The 17,527-nt window shown below is 53.7% G+C and overlaps 1 protein-coding gene across 10 annotated transcripts in view; it reads right to left on the bottom strand.

Moving 5' to 3' along the window:
• Nucleotides 1-17,527, bottom strand: part of masp1 (MBL associated serine protease 1) — a 354,556-nt gene that overhangs the window by 315,079 nt on the left and 21,950 nt on the right. For all 10 annotated transcript variants that reach the window (XR_010976007.1, XR_010976006.1, XM_068042858.1 and 7 more), the window contains exon 3: nucleotides 3,770-3,947. Coding sequence is in view for 8 of the 10 variants with exons in the window: in XM_068042858.1 (XP_067898959.1) it covers nucleotides 3,770-3,947 (178 nt within the window). In the remaining 2 variants the exon portion in view is untranslated. The remainder of the gene's footprint in view (nucleotides 1-3,769; nucleotides 3,948-17,527) is intronic.

The raw sequence follows: 17,527 nt of genomic DNA, 5'->3' as shown, positions 1-17,527 counted from the left end.
GCAGTGCTCATGGGCACACAGTTACCTGCTCCTACACCCATCAGGGCAGTGCACATGGACACACAGTTACCTGCTCCTACACCCATCAGGGCAGTGCTCATGGGCACACAGTTACCTGCTCCTACACCCATCAGGGCAGTGCACATGGACACACAGTTACCTGCTCCTACACCCATCAGGGCAGTGCTCAATGGCACACAGTTACCTGCTCCTACACCCATCAGGGCAGTGCTCATGGGCACACAGTTACCTGCTCCTACACCCATCAGGGCAGTGCTCATGGGCACACAGTTACCTGCTCCTACACCCATCAGGGCAGTGCTCATGGACACACAGCCACCTGTTACCCCATCCGACGTTGAAACAACCATGCAGAGCCTTGTGAGACTCCGCAATTGCCAGTTGCTGCCTGTCAAGCAGAGAGGGCGTCCAAAGGGGTCAAGCACTTGGGGAACATTCAGCAAGAAGAGACTGAGCACTAAAAGAAACAAGCATGCCGTGTCCAGTGGTAGCAGAAATGTGAATGCTCTTGCTGTGAACACAACTGGTGATAGTAGTAGGCAGGATTAAATGGGAATGGATGGAAAGACGCACGAGTAACATAACCACTGGCAGGGAACTGCTGGGCTAAATGGCCAGCTTTATGTTCATAGCCCAAAAGAAATGTGCTTCTTTTCCAGCACCCTCACATCATTCATGTTTTCCCTGAGAGCAGCATTGAACCATCACGAGATAGGGGCAGTAACATCATCCTGCCTCCTACAGCTGAGGTGGGTACTAAGTGATTCATTGGCGGTGTTATCAGTACATGCCTTTACCGCAGAACACAAAGCATGCTCAACAGTAATTTCATTGGAGGGAGGGAAGCTCTGACACTGATGTTCTTTCCTTATTTCCTTTCATGTAAAACGTGCCCTTGAGAAAACAATCCTTGACACTTAAGGACGGCATTCAAGCAAAGGAGGCAGTGCGGGAGAGGACGCAAGGATGTGCTGATTCCTGCATCTGAGGTGGGTAATAAGTGCTTCATTGGCGACGTTATCAATTGGTGCCTTCACTGCAGAACTTAAAAAGGTGTGCACAACAGTAATTTCAGTGGATGGAGGGAGGCAAGCTCTGACTCTGAATTGCTTTATTTCTTTTCATGTAAAACATGCCGTCGAGAAAACAATCCTTGAGACTTAAGGTCAGCATTCAAGCAACGAAAGCAACTGGATCATGCTGCGGAGCTCATCACAATGTGGAAAGGAACATTGCATTTATGGATGAATTGGGAATGCACATTGGGATGCGCTTGGGGAACATTCACCAAGAATAGACTGAGCTCAGACTCTTGTGACTTTGCCTTCTTCACATGGACAATACAGTAGTGGAATAGAGAGCCAAGCTTTTATTCACCACAAGGCTCTCCAGGAACAATCTCTTTAGCTGTGCATAGCAGAGACTCGGCCTGTCTGTCTAATGGGAATGCTGGACACAACACTCATGTATCCATGCACAGCAGTTCCTCGGATACTTAATGAACTTAATAAAACTTTTCAATAATTAAACCCAGAATTGTTGAGGTTTTGTTTTGCATGCTATTACCCCGACTTTGCAACTGCACTTCAGATATTCAACTATGGTGGGGGGGCAGAGGGAGGGGTGTTTGAAGAGGGGGAGGGGTAGGGAGTGCGGGGAGGGGTGGGGAGAGGGAGCATGCAAAATGCAGGGACCAAACAGTTGCAATGCCTGAAGTACTGTGGAGAAGCAGAGAAAGCAACTGGATTGGGCATCCGCAGCTGGAGGGAAGGGCTGAATGGAGAGGGCCGGAAGCGAGAGGCCGTAGAGAGCCGCGGGGAGCGAGCGTGCGAAGACCTTGGTGTCACCGGGTCCAGGGACTGGCCAGTAAGTCTTTTGCTGCACTCCTCTTCCGTTCCGCTGCTCCCCCCCCCCCACTCTCTCCCCTTCCTCCCTCTCCCCCCAGCTCTCCCCCTCCCCCCTTCCTTACCCCTCCCTCTCCCTCTCCCTTCCCCCCTCCCTCTTTCTCCCCCCTCCCTCTCCCTCTTTCTCCCCCCCCTCCCTCTCCCTCTTTCTCCCTCCCTCTCCCTCTTTCTCCCCCCCCCTCCCTCTCCCTCTTTCTCCCCCCCCTCCCTCTCCCTCTTTCTCCCCCCCCTCCCTCTCCCTCTTTCTCCCCCCCCCTCTCCCTCTTTCTCCCCCCCCCTCTCCCTCTTTCTCCCCCCCCCTCCCTCTCCCTCTTTCTCCCCCCCCCTCTTTCTCCCCCCCCCTCCCTCTCCCTCTTTCTCCCCCCCCCTCCCTCTCCCTCTTTCTCCCCCCCCCTCCCTCTCCCTCTTTCTCCCCCCCCCTCCCTCTCCCTCTTTCTCCCCCCCCCTCCCTCTCCCTCTTTCTCCCCCCCCCTCCCTCTCCCTCTTTCTCCCCCCCCCTCCCTCTCCCTCTTTCTCCCCCCCCTCCCTCTCCCTCTTTCTCCCCCCCCTCCCTCTCCCTCTTTCTTCCCCCCCCCTCCCTCTCCCTCCCCCCCCCTCCCTCTCCCTCTTTCTCCCCCCCCACCTCCCTCTCCCTCTTTCTCCCCCCCCTCCCTCTCCCTCTTTCTCCCCCCCCCCCCTCCCTCTTTCTCCCCCCCCCCCCCTCTCCCTCTTTCTCCCCCCCCTCCCTCTCCCTCTTTCTCCCCCCCCCCTCCCTCTCCCTCTTTCTCCCCCCCCCCTCCCTCTCCCTCTTTCTCCCCCCCCCTCCCTCTCCCTCTTTCTCCCCCCCCCCCCTCCCTCTCCCTCTTTCTCCCCCCCCCCTCCCTCTCCCTCTTTCTCCCCCCCCCTCCCTCTCCCTCTTTCTCCCCCCCCCCCTCCCCGGCACCGCTACCGCTGGTCTCCCCGCGCTGCTCTCCCCGGCCCCCGCGCTGATCTCCCCGGCCCGCTCCACTCTCTCACTCCGGCCATTGTATTCTGCCACGTGTTTGTTAGGTTTCATCTCTGTGATTTTTTGACCAGCGCCATCTTTAGTCCTGGCAGCTGCAACAGTCGCAGGCTGTGACGTTTTCGTGGCACATGCTGTATTTGCACATGTGCCAAAACAGCTCCACCTACCGATCGCGTTGTCAACAATTGCGGTCATAGTCAAATCACTGACACACAATTAACGGATTAACAGCAGGTCTGAAGTAGAACCTACAGGGAGGCATCACTAAACATGGGACCACCTGGCATCTTACCTCTGCCATTGTAACACCGGCCTGCTTTCTGTTGCTGTACTCTGAGTCTTCTTTGCTGCTGCAACAATTGAAGAAAGTTCTGGCAGCTCTTTAAAGATGATGGCAGCACCCATAGCAATGTGACGTCATACGGCCACAAGCAGCTAACTGGGTACCTCCTCTACCTGCCGGTGGTTACTTAGCGGTTCACCGGGTAATGATGGCAGTGAGACTGCGGACAGTGCTGAAAAATTCAGCTCTAAGTTTCTAAACCCGTCCTTTATATATATTCCAAGTTCCAAATCTTGACCGACTTATTCTAATTCTCTATTTCTAGGCCGTTTGCATCATTTCCAATTCTCACCCTCTCCCTGTCTCTCCTCTCACTGCTGAACACCCACAATAATTTGCTCCTCACTGATGGATGCAGCTGGAGAACATTTTTGGAACTTTTCTACCCTTTTTGTCCCAGATAGTACGTTAGATCTCCGTCTATGGAGATTTTTCTAACCCAATCACTGAATCATTCTGTACAAGGCTTACGATCCTGGTTCGGAGCACTGATAAACAGATTAAAGAGAAACTTACCAACAGCAGAATAATGAGCTTCAAACCCAGTAAAACGTTCCTCATTGGAAAAGTCTGTCCTAAATGTGATGGTCATGGTATTGCTGTTAGTGAGGACGAACTCTCGACCCGGAATTTGCTCAGTGTCAGTACTCTCTCTGCCACAAAATGTTTCCAGCAAATCATCATCAGCCGCAACCTGGAATCAAAAGGCAGCTTTTACCAACAAAGCCAACAAATGGAAAGGTCCCATTGTACGTCCTCGGATTCCAACCCCTCAATTGTCAGGTTCATCGAAAAACCTCTTGCACTCCCTCAGCTTTCACAACACAATCTCCCTAATCATTCTGTCCTACAGTCCCCACTCTCCATCTGAATGAAATATCTCTATACTTCCCTCCTCAGAGTTTGAATTGAAACCAGAACTGTGTCAAATGCCTCAATACAACAGGTTCCCCGAGTGAAGAACTGAGGGAGAGACTGAGAGAAACAACAACACACAGCCAGTGGCTTGTTCAGAATGTTATCGCCATGGGAGATGGATTGACTTTAAAAAATCTGAGATTAGGTGAGAATAATTTTTGCCACACTGCAAGGATCATTTTCAGATTTTTAAAAATAAATTTTTGGGACGTGAGTGTCGCTAACAAGACCAGCATTTATTGCCCATCCCTAATTGCCCTTGAGAAGGTGGTGGTGAGCTGCCTTCTTGAACCACTGCAGTCCATGTGGGGTAGGTACACCCACAGTGCTGTTAGGAAGGGAGTTCCAGGATTTTGACCCAGCGACAGTGAAGGAACGGCAATATAGTTCCAAGTCAGGATGGTGTGTGGCTTGGAGGGGAACTTGCAGGTGGTGGAGTTCCCATGCATCTGTTGCCCTTATCCTTCTAGTTGGTAGAGGTCACAGGTTTGGAAGGTACTGTTGAAGGAGCCTTGGTGAGTTGGATGGTACACACTGCTGCCATTGTGCATCGGTGGTGGAGGGAGTGGATGTTGAAGGTTGTAGATGAGGTGCCGTTCAAGCGGGCTGCTTTGTCCTGAATGGTGTCGAACATCTTGAGTGTTGTTGGAGCTGCACTCATCCAGGCAAGTGGGGAGTATTCCATCACACTCCTGACTTGTGCCTTGTAGATGGTGGACAGGCTTTGGGGTCAGGAATTGAGTTACTCGTCACAGAATTCCGAGCCTCTGTAGTCACGGTATTTATATGGCTACTCCAGTTCAGTTTCTGGTCAATGGTAGCCCCTAAGATGTTGATAGTGGGGGATTCAGCGATGGTAATGCCGTTGAATGTCAAGGGGAGATGGTTAGATTCTCTCTTGTTGGAGATGGTCATTGCCTGGCACTTGTGTGGCACGAATGTTTCTTGCCACTTATCAGCCCAAGCCTGAATGTTGCCTCGGACTTGCTGCATGTGATCACTATCTCTGGAACTGACAGCACTCTCACTTTCTGTACAATTGGAAATGCAGTAAATTTCTGATGTCACAACATTGCTGGAACTGCAGCGGAAATCCTGACATTCATATATAGCACCTTTAACATATTTGCACATCCAAAACAGAAGCATACAGCAAAAAAAAAATGACACCAAGCTACATAAAGAGATATTTGGACAAGTGACTAAAACCTCAGTCAAAGAGATAGGTAAAGGAAGACTGAAAGAAAGAAGAAAGAAAGAGTTGCATTTCTACAGCGCCTTTCACCATCACAGAAAGTCCCAAAATGCTTTATATACAATGAAGGACCTTTTGAAGTGCAGTCACTGCTGTAATGTAGGAAACATGGCAGCTGACTTTTACACAGCAAGATCCCACAAACAACAGGGCAACACAGTGGCATAGCGGTTAGCACCGCAGCCTCACAGCTCCAGCGACCCAGGTTCAGTTCTGGGTACTGCCTGTGCGGAGTTCGCAAGTTCTCCCTGTGTCTGCGTGGGTTTCCTCCGGGTGCTCCGGTTTCCTCCCACAGCCAAAGACTAGCAGGTGATAGATAAATTGGCCATTACAAACTGCCCCTAGTGTAGGTAGATGGTAGGAGAATGGTGGGGATGTGGTAGGGAATATGGGATTAATGTAGGATTAGTATAAATGGGTGGTTGTTGGTCGGCACAGACTCAGTGGGCCGAAGGGCCTGTTTCAGTGCTGTATCTCTGAACAAAATAAAATAAAAACAATGTGATAATGACAAGATAATCTGTTCCAGAGGCATTGATTGAGGGATAATTATTACCCAGGATCCCTTCAAAATAGAGCCGTGGGATCCTTTATCTCCATCTGAGTGGGTTTAATGTCTCATCCAAAAGGTGGCACCTGCAACAAGACAGCATTCCCACAATACTGACCCTCCGACAGTGCAGCGCTCCCTCAGCACTGACCCTCCGACAGTGCAGCACTCCCTCAGGACTGACCCTCCGACAGTGCAGCACTCCCTCAGTACTGACCCTCCGACAGTGCAGCACTCCCTCAGTACTGACCCTCCGACAGTGCAGCGCTCCCTCAGGACTGACCCTCTGACAGTGCAGCATTCCCTCAGTACTGACCCTCCGACAGTGCAGCGCTCCCTCAGCACTGACCCTCCAACAGTGCAGCACTCCCTCAGGACTGACCCTCCGACAGTGCAGCACTCCCTCAGTACTGACCCTCCGACAGTGCAGCACTCCCTCAGTACTGACCCTCCGACAGTGCAGCACTCCCTCAGTACTGACCCTCCGACAGTGCAGCACTCCCTCAGTACTGACCCTCCGACAGTGCAGCACTCCCTCAGTACTGACTCTACGACAGTGCAGCGCTCCCTCAGCACTGACCCTCCGACAGTGCAGCGCTCCCTCAGCACTGACCCTCCGACGGTGCAGCGCTCCCTCAGCACTGACCCTCCGACAGTGCAGCACCCAAATATTTCAGGAAGTTTTCACATCCTCATATCCTCAGGACTTTCTAAAGCACTTTACCACCTGTGAATTATTTTTTGAAATGTAGGCACTGTATCTTTGGAGGGAAACATGGCAGCTAATGTGCAAACAGCAATATTTCACTAACAGCTGTAAGATAAATGACTACTAATCTGTTTTGTTGGTGTTGGTTAGGGCATAAATGTTGGCCTGGATAATGGGAGAAATCCCTTACTTTTCTTTGAATAATGTCGTGGGATCTTTTTAGTTTACTTTAGTTTAGAGTTACAGCACTGAAACAGGCCCTTCAGCCCACAGAGTCTGTGCCGACCATCAACCACACATTTATACTAATCCTACACTAATTCCACATTCCTACCACATCCCCACCTGTCCCTATATTTCCCACCGATACCAGGGGCAATTTATAATGGCCAATTTACCTATCAACCTGCAAGTCTTTTGACTGTGGGAAGAAACCAGAGCACCCGGAGGAAACCCACGCAGACACAGGGAGAACTTGCAAACTCCACACAGGCTATACCCGGAATTGAACCCGGGTCACTGGAGCTGTCAGGCTGCGGTGCTAACCACTGCGACACTGTGCCGCCCCTCCTGAACACGAAAACTGGTCATCAGTTGAACAGCTCGTACGACAAGATCCATCGAGTGTTTGATATTCCATCTTATTCTTATGTAGGTTAAAAGTAGTGGCGCAGTGGTTAGCACCGCAGCCTCACAGCTCCAGGGACCCGGGTTCAATTCTGGGTACAGCCAATGCGGAATTTGCAAGTTCTCCCTGTGATTGCGTGGGTTTTCACCGGGTGCTCCGGTTTCCTCCCAAAGACTTGCAGGTGATAGGTAAATTGGCCATTGTAAATTGCCCCTAGTGTAGGTAGGTGATAGGGAATATGGGATTACTGTAGGGTTAGTATAAATGGGTGGTTGTTGGTCGGCATAGACTCGGTGGGCCGAAGGGCCTGTTTCAGTGCTGTATCTCTAAATAAAAAAAATTAAAAAAATAAAATTAAAAAAAAACTCCCTCAGTACTGACCCTCCGACAGTGCTGCACTCCCTCAGTAATGAACCTCCGACAGTGCAGCACTCCCTCAGTACTGACCCTCCGACAGTGCAGCACTCCCTCAGTACTGAACCTCCGACAGTGCAGCACTCCCTCAGTACTGAACCTCCGACAGTGCTGCACTCCCTCAGTACTGAACCTCTGACAGTGCTGCACTCCCTCAGTACTGACCCTCCGACAGTGCAGCACTCCCTAAGTACTGACCCTCTGAGAGTGCAGCACTCCCTAAGTACTGACCCTCTGACGGTGCAGCACTCCCTCAGTAACGAACCTCCGACAGTGCAGCACTCCCTCAGTACTGACCCTCTGACAGTGCAGCACTCCCTAAGTACTGACCCTCTGACGGTGCAGCACTCCCTCAGTAATGAACCTCCGACAGTGCAGCACTCCCTCAGTAATGACCCTCCGACAGTGCAGCACTCCCTCAGTACTGACCCTCCGACAGTGCAGCACTCCCTCAGTACTGACCCTCTGACGGTGCAGCACTCCCTCAGTAATGAACCTCCGACAGTGCAGCGCTCCCTCAGTACTGACCCTCCGCCTCACTCAGTACTGACCCTCCCACAGTGCAGCACTCCCTCAGTACTGACCCTCCGGGGGGAAGGGGGTGCGAGGGGGGGGGGGGGGGGGGGGAGTGGGGGAGGGGGTAGAGGGGAAGGGGGTGCGATGAGCGGAGGGGGTGGAGGGGAAGGGGGTGCGATGGGGGTGGTGGTGGTGAGGGAAAGGGGGTGCGAGGCGGGGGGGGGGGGGGGGGGAGGGGGAGGTGGTGAGTGGAAGGGGATGCGAGGGGGTCTAATTGCTTGCATGTGGAGCCATGCACACGTGGACCGTTGCCAGTCCGGGAACAGGAAGTTCCTGTGCTCGTCACGCCTGTGCGGGCACTGCCGCTCCAGCTCCTGATCCTGATCCTGCTCCGGCTCCAGCTTCTGATCCTGATCCTGATCCTGATCCGACTCCGGCTCCAGCTCCTGATCCTGCTCCAGCTCCGGCTCCTGATCCAGATCCTGATCCTGATCCTGATCCGACTCCGGCTCCAGCTCCTGATCCTGCTCCAGCTCCGGCTCCTGATCCAGATCCTGATCCGGCTCCAGCTCCTGCTCCTGATCCTGCTCCAGCTCCTGCTCCAGATCCTGATCCAGCTCCGGCTCCTGATCCTGATCCGGCTCCAGCTCCTGCTCCAGATCCTGATCCAGCTCCGGCTCCTGATCCTGATCCGGCTCTGGCTCCTGCTCCTGCTCCTGCTCCAGCTCCTGCTCCTGATCCGGCTCCGGCTCCGGCTCCTGATCCGGCTCCTGATCCTGCTCCAACACGACCCCGTAGCGGCTCTGGCCGCTGGTGACGTTAATCATGGTGACACGGCCCAGCGGCACCAAGTCAGCGACAGGCCGCGGGAGTTGGACTCCTGGCTCGCTCTTGTAGAGACCAGGCATCTCCATTCGAGGTGAAGTGGCATGATTCCCTGGCACGAGTAATTCAATTTCATCACCTGATCGGCGGTCGGCAGCTTCCCATCCTGAACTGCCATGGCACTGCTCCGAGTGGCGGCGAGGAGTGCCCTGTACTCCTTTGGACCCCACCAGAAAGGCCGAGAGGGGGATTTTGACGCTTGGGCAACTCACAACCTCCATACATCTGCCCAGGCATGCGCCATGGAGAGGTCACTCCATAGTCGCCTCACAGCGACCGAAACAACACGGAATGCAGCAGTTACGGGTTATAAGTCTAGCTCAATTGGCGTAGAGATTGGGCGCCACGGGTTGCCTTTGTCGGTGGGAGAGGTCATCGCACCTCACTGGACAGCTACCGCCCGCCTCAAACCGGGCAGCCCCCGGTCAGTAAGGTTCTGTCCCGCCACAGTCCACCTGCTTCAATGGGTGCTTGGAGCTCAGGGTCATTGCCCGAAAAGCGGACTGTAACAGCGCACCAAACAGCACGACAAAAAAAGGAAAGAAGGTACCAGCCCTTCGTTTTGCAAGCTGGAACGTCAGAACTATGTGTCCTGGCCTGTCGGAAGACCTTACACAAATCAACGACTCTCGGAAGACCGCCATCATTAACAACGAGCTCAGTAGACTCAGTGTAGACATTGCAGCACTTCAGGAGACTCGCCTCCCTGCGAGCAGATCTCTAAGAGAGCAAGACTACACCTTCTTCTGGCAGGGTAGGGATCCTGAAGAACCAAGACAGCACAGAGTGGACTTCACCATCAGAAACTCCTTGCTCAGCATGATAAAGCCACCGACAAATGGCTCGGAACGCATTCTATTCACCCGACTGCTCACCACCTCTGGTCTAGTACACCTACTCAGCATCTATGCTCCAACACTCTGCTCCCCACCTGAAGCTAAAGACCAGTTCTACGAGGAACTCCATAATATCATTAGTAGCATCCCCAATACTGAACATTTGTTCCTGCTGGGGGACATTAATGCCAGGGTTGGGGCCGACCATGACTCATGACCCTCCTGTCTTGGGCGCTATGGTATTGGAAGGATGAATGAGAACGGACAGAGACTGCTTGAGTTATGTACCTATCATAACCACTGCATCACCAACTCGTTCTTTCATACTAAACCCTGTCACCAGGTTTCATGGAGGCACAAGATCACGTCGTTGGCACCAGCTGGACCTCATCGTCATAAGGCGAGCCTCTTTAAACCGTATCAAAATCACACGCAGCTTCCACAGTGTGGACTGCGACTCCGATCACTCCCTGGTGTGCAGCAAGGTTAGACTCAAACCAAAGAAGCTACATCACTCCAAGCAGAAGGGCCACCTGCGCATCAACACTAACAGAATTTCTTATCCACAGCAGTTAAATAAGTTTCTAAATTCACTTGAAAAAGCCCTTCAAAACACTCCCACAGCGGATGCAGAGACCAAGTGGGTCCACATCAGAGACGCCATCTATGACTCAGCAATGACCACCTACGGCAAAAGTGTGAAGCGGAATACAGACTGGTTTCAATCTCACTTTGAAGAGCTGGAACCTGTCATAGCCGCTAAGCGCACTGCACTGTTGAACTACAAGAAAGCCCCCAACGAGTTAACATCCGTAGCACTTAAAGCAGCCAGAAGCGCTGCACAAAGAACAGCCAGGCTCTGCTCAAATGACTACTGGAAACACCTATGCAGTCATATTCAGCTGGCCTCCGACATTGGAAACATCAGAGGAATGTCTGATGGCATTAAGAGAACTTTTGGGCCAACCATCAAGAAGATCGGTCCCCTCAACTCCAAATCAGGGGACACAATCACTGACCAATGCAAGCAAATGGACCGCCGGGTGGAGCACTACCTAGAACTGTACTCCAGGGAAAATGTTGTCTCTGATACCGCCCTCAATGCAGCCCAGTCTCTGCCAGTCATGGATGAGCTGGATGAACAGCCAACAAAATCGGAACTCTGATGCCATTGATTCTCTAGCCAGTGGAAAAGCCCCTGGAAAGGACAGCATTACCCCTGAAATAATCAAGAGTGCCAAGCCTGCTATACTCTCAGCACTCTATGAACTAATTTGCCTGTGCTGGGACGAGGGAGCAGTACCACAGGACATGCGCGATGCCAATATCATCACCCTCTATAAGAACAAGGGTGACCGCGGTGACTGCAACAACTACCGTGGAATCTCCCTGCTCAGCAGAGTGGGGAAAGTCTTCGCTCGAGTCGCTTTAAACAGGCTCCAGAAGCTGGCTAAGCGTGTCTACCCTGAGGCACAGTGTGGCTTTCGTGCAGAGAGATCCACCATTGACATGCTGTTCTCCCTTCACCAGCTACAGGAGAAATGCCGCGAACAACAGATGCCCCTCTCCGTTGCTTTCATTGATCTCACCAAAGCCTTTGACCTCGTCAGCAGACGTGGTCTCTTCAGACTACTAGAAAAGATTGGATGTCCACCAAAGCTACTAAGTATCATCACCTCATTCCATGACAATATGAAAGGCACAATTCAACATAGCAGCGCCTCATCAGACCCCTTTCCTATCCTGAGTGGCGTGAAACAGGGCTGTGTTCTCGCACCCACGCTTTTTGGGATTTTCTTCTCCCTGCTGCTCTCACATGTGTTCAAGTCTTCAGAAGAAGGAATTTTCCTCCACACAAGATCAGGTGGCAGGTTGTTCAACCTTGCCCATCTTAGAGCGAAGACCAACGGGTGAGGTACCAGAAGACTGGAGGATAGCTAATGTTGTGCATTTATTTAAGAAGGGAAGCAGGGATAAGCCAGGGAACTACAGGCCGGTGAGCCTTACATCAGTGGTGGGAAAGTTATTGGAAAGGATTCTGAGAGACAGGATTTATATGCATTTGGAAAGGCAAGGTCTGATTAAGGATAGTCAGCATGGCTTTGTACGTGGGAAATCATGTCTCACGAATTTGATTGAGTTTTTCGAGGAGGTGACCAAGAGGATTGACGAGGGCAGGGCGATGGACGTTGTCTACATGGACTTTAGCAAGGCCTTTGACAAGGTCCCGCATGGTAAGCTGGTCCAGAAGGTTCGAACACATGGGATCCAGGGTGAGCTAGCAAATTGGATATAAAATTGGCTTGGTGATAGGAGGCAGAGGGTGGTAGTGGAGGGTTGTTTTTCAGATTGGAGGCCGGTGACCAGTGGTGTGCTGCAGGGATCGGTGCTGGGCCCTCTGTTGTTTGTCATATATATTAATGACTTGGATGAGAATGGAGGGGGCATGATTAGTAATTTTGCAGATGACACCAAAATTGGTGGTATAGTGGACAGTGAAGAAGGTTGTCTAAGGTTACAACAGGATATAGATCAACTGGGAAAGTGGGCAAGGGATTGGCAAATAGAATTTAATGCAGACAAGTGCGAAGTGATGCATTTTGGGAAGTTAAACCAGGGCAGGACATATAGAGTGAATGGCAGGGCCCTGGGGGGTGTTGTTGAGCAGAGAGACCTTGGGGTGCAAGTACATAGTTCCCTGAAACTGCAACACAGGTGGACAGAGTGGTAAAGAAGGCGTATGGCATGCTTGCCTTCATCAGCCGAGGCATTGAGTACAAGAGTTGGGACGTCATGTTACAGTTGTACATAACGTTAGTTAGGCCGCATTTGGAGTATTGTGTGCAGTTCTGGTCGCTGCACTGCAGGAAAGATGTGATTTAAGCTAGAGAGGGTGCAGAAAAGATTCACAAGAATGTTGCCTGGTTTGGAGGGCTTGAATTATAAAGAGAGATTGGATAGGCTGGGTTTGTTTTCCCTGGAGCGAAGGAGGCTGAGAGGGGACATGATAGAGGGATATAAAATTATGAGAGGCATAGATAGGGTAGATAGCCAGAGTCTGTTTCCCATGGTAGGGGTGACTAAAACTAGAGGGCATAGATTTAAGGTGAGAGGGAGGAGGTTTAAAAGAGAAATTTTTCACACAAAGAATAGTGGGTATCTGGAATGATCTGCCTGAGGAGGTGGTGGAGGCAGGAACAGTAGCGACATTTAAGAGGCATCTGGACAGGTACTTGAATGAGCAAGGCATAGAGGGATATGGAATTAATGCAGGCAGGTGGGATTAGTATAGATAGGCATTATGGTGGGCATGGACGTGGTGGGCCGAAGGGCCTGTTTCTATGCTGTACGACTCTTTGTGCATGGGAAAGGCTTCCACTGCTATGTCCAGACTGGCCAAGAGAGTGTGGGAAAATGGCGCACTGACACGGAACACAAAAGTCCGAGTGTATCAAGCCTGTGTCCTCAGTACCTTGCTCTATGGCAGCAAGGCCTGGACAACGTATGTCAGCCAAGAGCGACGTCTCAATTCATTCCATCTTCGCTGCCTCCGGAGAATACTTGGCATCAGGTGGCAGGACCGTATCTCCAACACAGAAGTCCTCGAGGCGGCCAACATCCCCAGCATATACACACTACTGGGTCAGCGGCGCTTGAGGTGGCTTGGCCATGTGAGCCGCATGGAAGATGGCAGGATCCCCAAAGACACATTGTACAGCGAGCTCGCCACTGGTATCAGACCCACCGGCCGTCCATGTCTCCGCTTTAAAGACGTCTGCAAACGCGACATGAAATCCGGTGACATTGATCACAAGTCGTGGGAGTCAGTTGCCAGCGTTCACCAGAGCTGGCGGGCAGCCATAAAGGTGGGGCTAAAGTGTGGCGAGTCGAAGAGACTTAGCAGTTGGCAGGAAAAAAGACAGAAGCGCAAGGGGAGAGCCAACTGTGCAACAGCCCCGACAAACAAATTTTTCTGCAGCACCTGTGGAAGAGCCTGTCACTCCAGAATTGGCCTTTATAGCCACTCCAGGCGCTGCTCCACAAACCACTGACCACCTCCAGACGCTTACCCATTGTCTCCCAAGACAAGGAGGCCAAAGAAGTTTAAACAATTCTTCACTTCCCTAGTTATCCATTTTATCAGTTCATTCACTCCGATAAAACCCATCTTTGACCAGTAGCTCGATCATCCCCTGGACTCATGTCCCATAAAGCTGTAACATTCATCCTCATCCCACCCTGTATCCCAGCCTTTAATCTTCCCATCCTCCCCTATCACAGCATGAATGAGGTTGGAATCCAGAGGGATCTCCCTGGAAGTTCGGCCCCCAAAACCCGCTTCCAAATCCCCCAAACTCCTGTTGCATGGAATTCTAGCGTTTGCTTTCCCACTTTGGCAGCTCCCACAAAAATCGTAGCTTCCACTCGCCTTCCAGAATCTTCTCCAGTCTTTCTAACGTGTCCCTAATCCCAACAGGCCGGTGTTGTGTGGTCATTAGGTGTCACTGTCTCTCAGAACTCCCTTCCTAACAGCACTGTGGGGGTACCTACACCCCAAGGACTGCAGAGGTTCAAGAAACAGCTCACCACCACCTTCTCAAGGGCAATTAGAGATGGGCAATAAATGCTGGCCTGGCCAGTGACACCCACATCCGATGAACAAATGAAAAAAGACACTGTAGATTGCTGAGGAACAGAGCCAAGGCCCACAGGATAGGTTGCTCTGGTACTGGACAGGGTGGGTGAGGAGGGGTGTGGTGGCAGAGGACCGGGTCTGAGTGAGGGTGGGGGAAGGAGGCTGGGTCTGAGTGAGGGGGGGGAAGGAGGCTGGGTCTGAGTGAGGGGGGGGAAAAGGAGGCTGGGTCTGAGTGAGGGGGTGGGGGAGGAGGCTGGGTCTGAGTGAGGGGGTGGGGGAGGAGGCTGGGTCTGAGTGAGGGGGTGGGGGAGGAGGCTGGGTCTGAGTGAGGGGGTGGGGGAGGAGGCTGGGTCTGAGTGAGGGGGGGAGGAGGCTGGGTCTGAGTGAGGGGGGGAAGAGGGCTGGGTCTGTGAGGGGGGGGGGAGGAGGAGGCTGGGTCTGAGTGAGGGAGGGAAGGAGGCTGGGTCTGAGTGAGGGGGGGAAGGAGGCTGGGTCTGAGTGAGGAGGGGGACGGAGGCTGGGTCTGAGTGAGGGGCGGAAGGAGGCTGGGTCTGAGTGAGGGGGGGGAAGGAGGCTGGGTCTGAGTTGGGGGGGGGGGGGAGGAGGCTGCGTCTGAGTGAGGGGGGGTAAAGGAGGCTGGGTCTGAGTGAGGGGGGGGGGGGGAAGGAGGCTGGGTCTGTTGGGGGGGGGAGGAGGCTGGGTCTGAGTGAGGGGGGGGAGGAGGCTGGGTCTGAGTGAGGGAGGGAAGAGGGCTGGGTCTGAGTGAGGGGGGGGAGGAGGAGGCTGGGTCTGAGTGAGGGAGGGAAGGAGGCTGGGTCTGAGTGAGAGGGGGAAGGAGGCTGGGACTGAGTGAAGGGGGGGGAAGGAGGCTGGGACTGAGTGAAGAGGGGGGAAGGAGGCTGGGTCTGTGAGGGTGGGGGGAGAAAGGAGGCTGGGTCTGTGAGGGGGGCGGAAGGAGGCTGGGTCTGTGAGGGGGGGAAGGAGGCTGAGTCTGAGTGAGGGGGGGGAAGGAGGCTGGGTCTGTGAGGGTGGGGGGAGAAAGGAGGCTGGGTCTGTGAGGGTGGGGGGAGAAAGGAGGCTGGGTCTGAGTGAGTGGGGGGAGAAAGGAGGCTGGGTCTGAGTGAGGGGGGGGGAAGGAGGCTGGGTCTGTGAGGGTGGGGGGAGAAAGGAGGCTGGGTCTGAGTGAGGGGGGGGGAAGGAGGCTGGGTCTGAGTGAGGGGGGGGAAAAGGAGGCTGGGTCTGAGTGAGGGGGTGGGGGAGGAGGCTGGGTCTGAGTGAGGGGGTGGGGGAGGAGGCTGGGTCTGAGTGAGGGGGTGGGGGAGGAGGCTGGGTCTGAGTGAGGGGGTGGGGGAGGAGGCTGGGTCTGAGTGAGGGGGGGAGGAGGCTGGGTCTGAGTGAGGGGGGGGGGAGGAGGAGGCTGGGTCTGAGTGAGGGGGGGGGGAGGAGGAGGCTGGGTCTGAGTGAGGGAGGGAAGGAGGCTGGGTCTGAGTGAGGGGGGGAAGGAGGCTGGGTCTGAGTGAGGAGGGGGACGGAGGCTGGGTCTGAGTGAGGGGCGGAAGGAGGCTGGGTCTGAGTGAGGGGGGGGAAGGAGGCTGGGTCTGAGTTGGGGGGGGGGGGGAGGAGGCTGCGTCTGAGTGAGGGGGGGTAAAGGAGGCTGGGTCTGAGTGAGGGGGGGGGGGGGAAGGAGGCTGGGTCTGTTGGGGGGGGGAGGAGGCTGGGTCTGAGTGAGGGGGGGGAGGAGGCTGGGTCTGAGTGAGGGAGGGAAGAGGGCTGGGTCTGAGTGAGGGGGGGGAGGAGGAGGCTGGGTCTGAGTGAGGGAGGGAAGGAGGCTGGGTCTGAGTGAGAGGGGGAAGGAGGCTGGGACTGAGTGAAGGGGGGGGAAGGAGGCTGGGACTGAGTGAAGAGGGGGGAAGGAGGCTGGGTCTGTGAGGGTGGGGGGAGAAAGGAGGCTGGGTCTGTGAGGGGGGCGGAAGGAGGCTGGGTCTGTGAGGGGGGGAAGGAGGCTGAGTCTGAGTGAGGGGGGGGAAGGAGGCTGGGTCTGTGAGGGTGGGGGGAGAAAGGAGGCTGGGTCTGAGTGAGTGGGGGGAGAAAGGAGGCTGGGTCTGAGTGAGGGGGGGGGGAAGGAGGCTGGGTCTGTGAGGGTGGGGGGAGAAAGGAGGCTGGGTCTGAGTGAGGGGGGGGGAAGGAGGCTGGGTCTGAGTGAGGGTTGGTGGGGGAGGAGGCTGGGTCTGAGTGAGGGGGTGGGGGAGGAGGCTGGGTCTGAGTGAGGGGGTGGGGGAGGAGGCTGGGTCTGAGTGAGGGGGGGGAAGGAGGCTGGGTCTGAGTGAGGGTTGGTGGGGGTGGGGAATGTTGGACAGTAATGAGGAATGGGGAGATAAGTTTGGGGTAAGGCTGTGAATTTGCACCTCGAGCCTCAGGCCGCTGATATCACAGAGGTGAATGTCTGTAAGATGATTAGAAACAGCCGCTGGGACATCAGCCAATCAGCTCCAGTCATCAATCCTGCTTTGTTTATCCGAGAGGTTTTTCACTGATTATTCGGAATGTGGGAACTGTGTTGAGTTCCATCAGTTCACAGTAACATAAACAAAGGGATCTGGAACTGCTAATATTTACAGTAGCAAAATACTTGGGTGGACTTTGCTAATTATTTACTTTGATTTAGAACTTTCCAGTCAATACATTCTGGCAGTTTGGTTTCTAAACAGGGATCAAAGAATGGCTGTCACTCAGACTGTCGTTAAAAACATAACATAGGAAATAGGAGCAGGAGGAGACCCCTCAGCCCCTCGAGCCTGCTCCGCCATGCAATATGATCCAACCCCATACTGTACCTGTCCTGGGAGTGTTTGATGGGGAACAGTGTAGAGGGAGGTTTACTCTGTATCTAACCCCGTTTTTTATATAAGGTGGCCTTTATACCCCAG

The sequence above is a fragment of the Heterodontus francisci genome, chromosome 11 (genome assembly GCF_036365525.1).
Source record: "Heterodontus francisci isolate sHetFra1 chromosome 11, sHetFra1.hap1, whole genome shotgun sequence".
NCBI lineage: Eukaryota > Metazoa > Chordata > Chondrichthyes > Heterodontiformes > Heterodontidae > Heterodontus > Heterodontus francisci.
The sequence above is the reverse complement of the archived record's forward strand: the minus strand, read 5'-3'. Positions and strand labels throughout refer to the sequence as shown.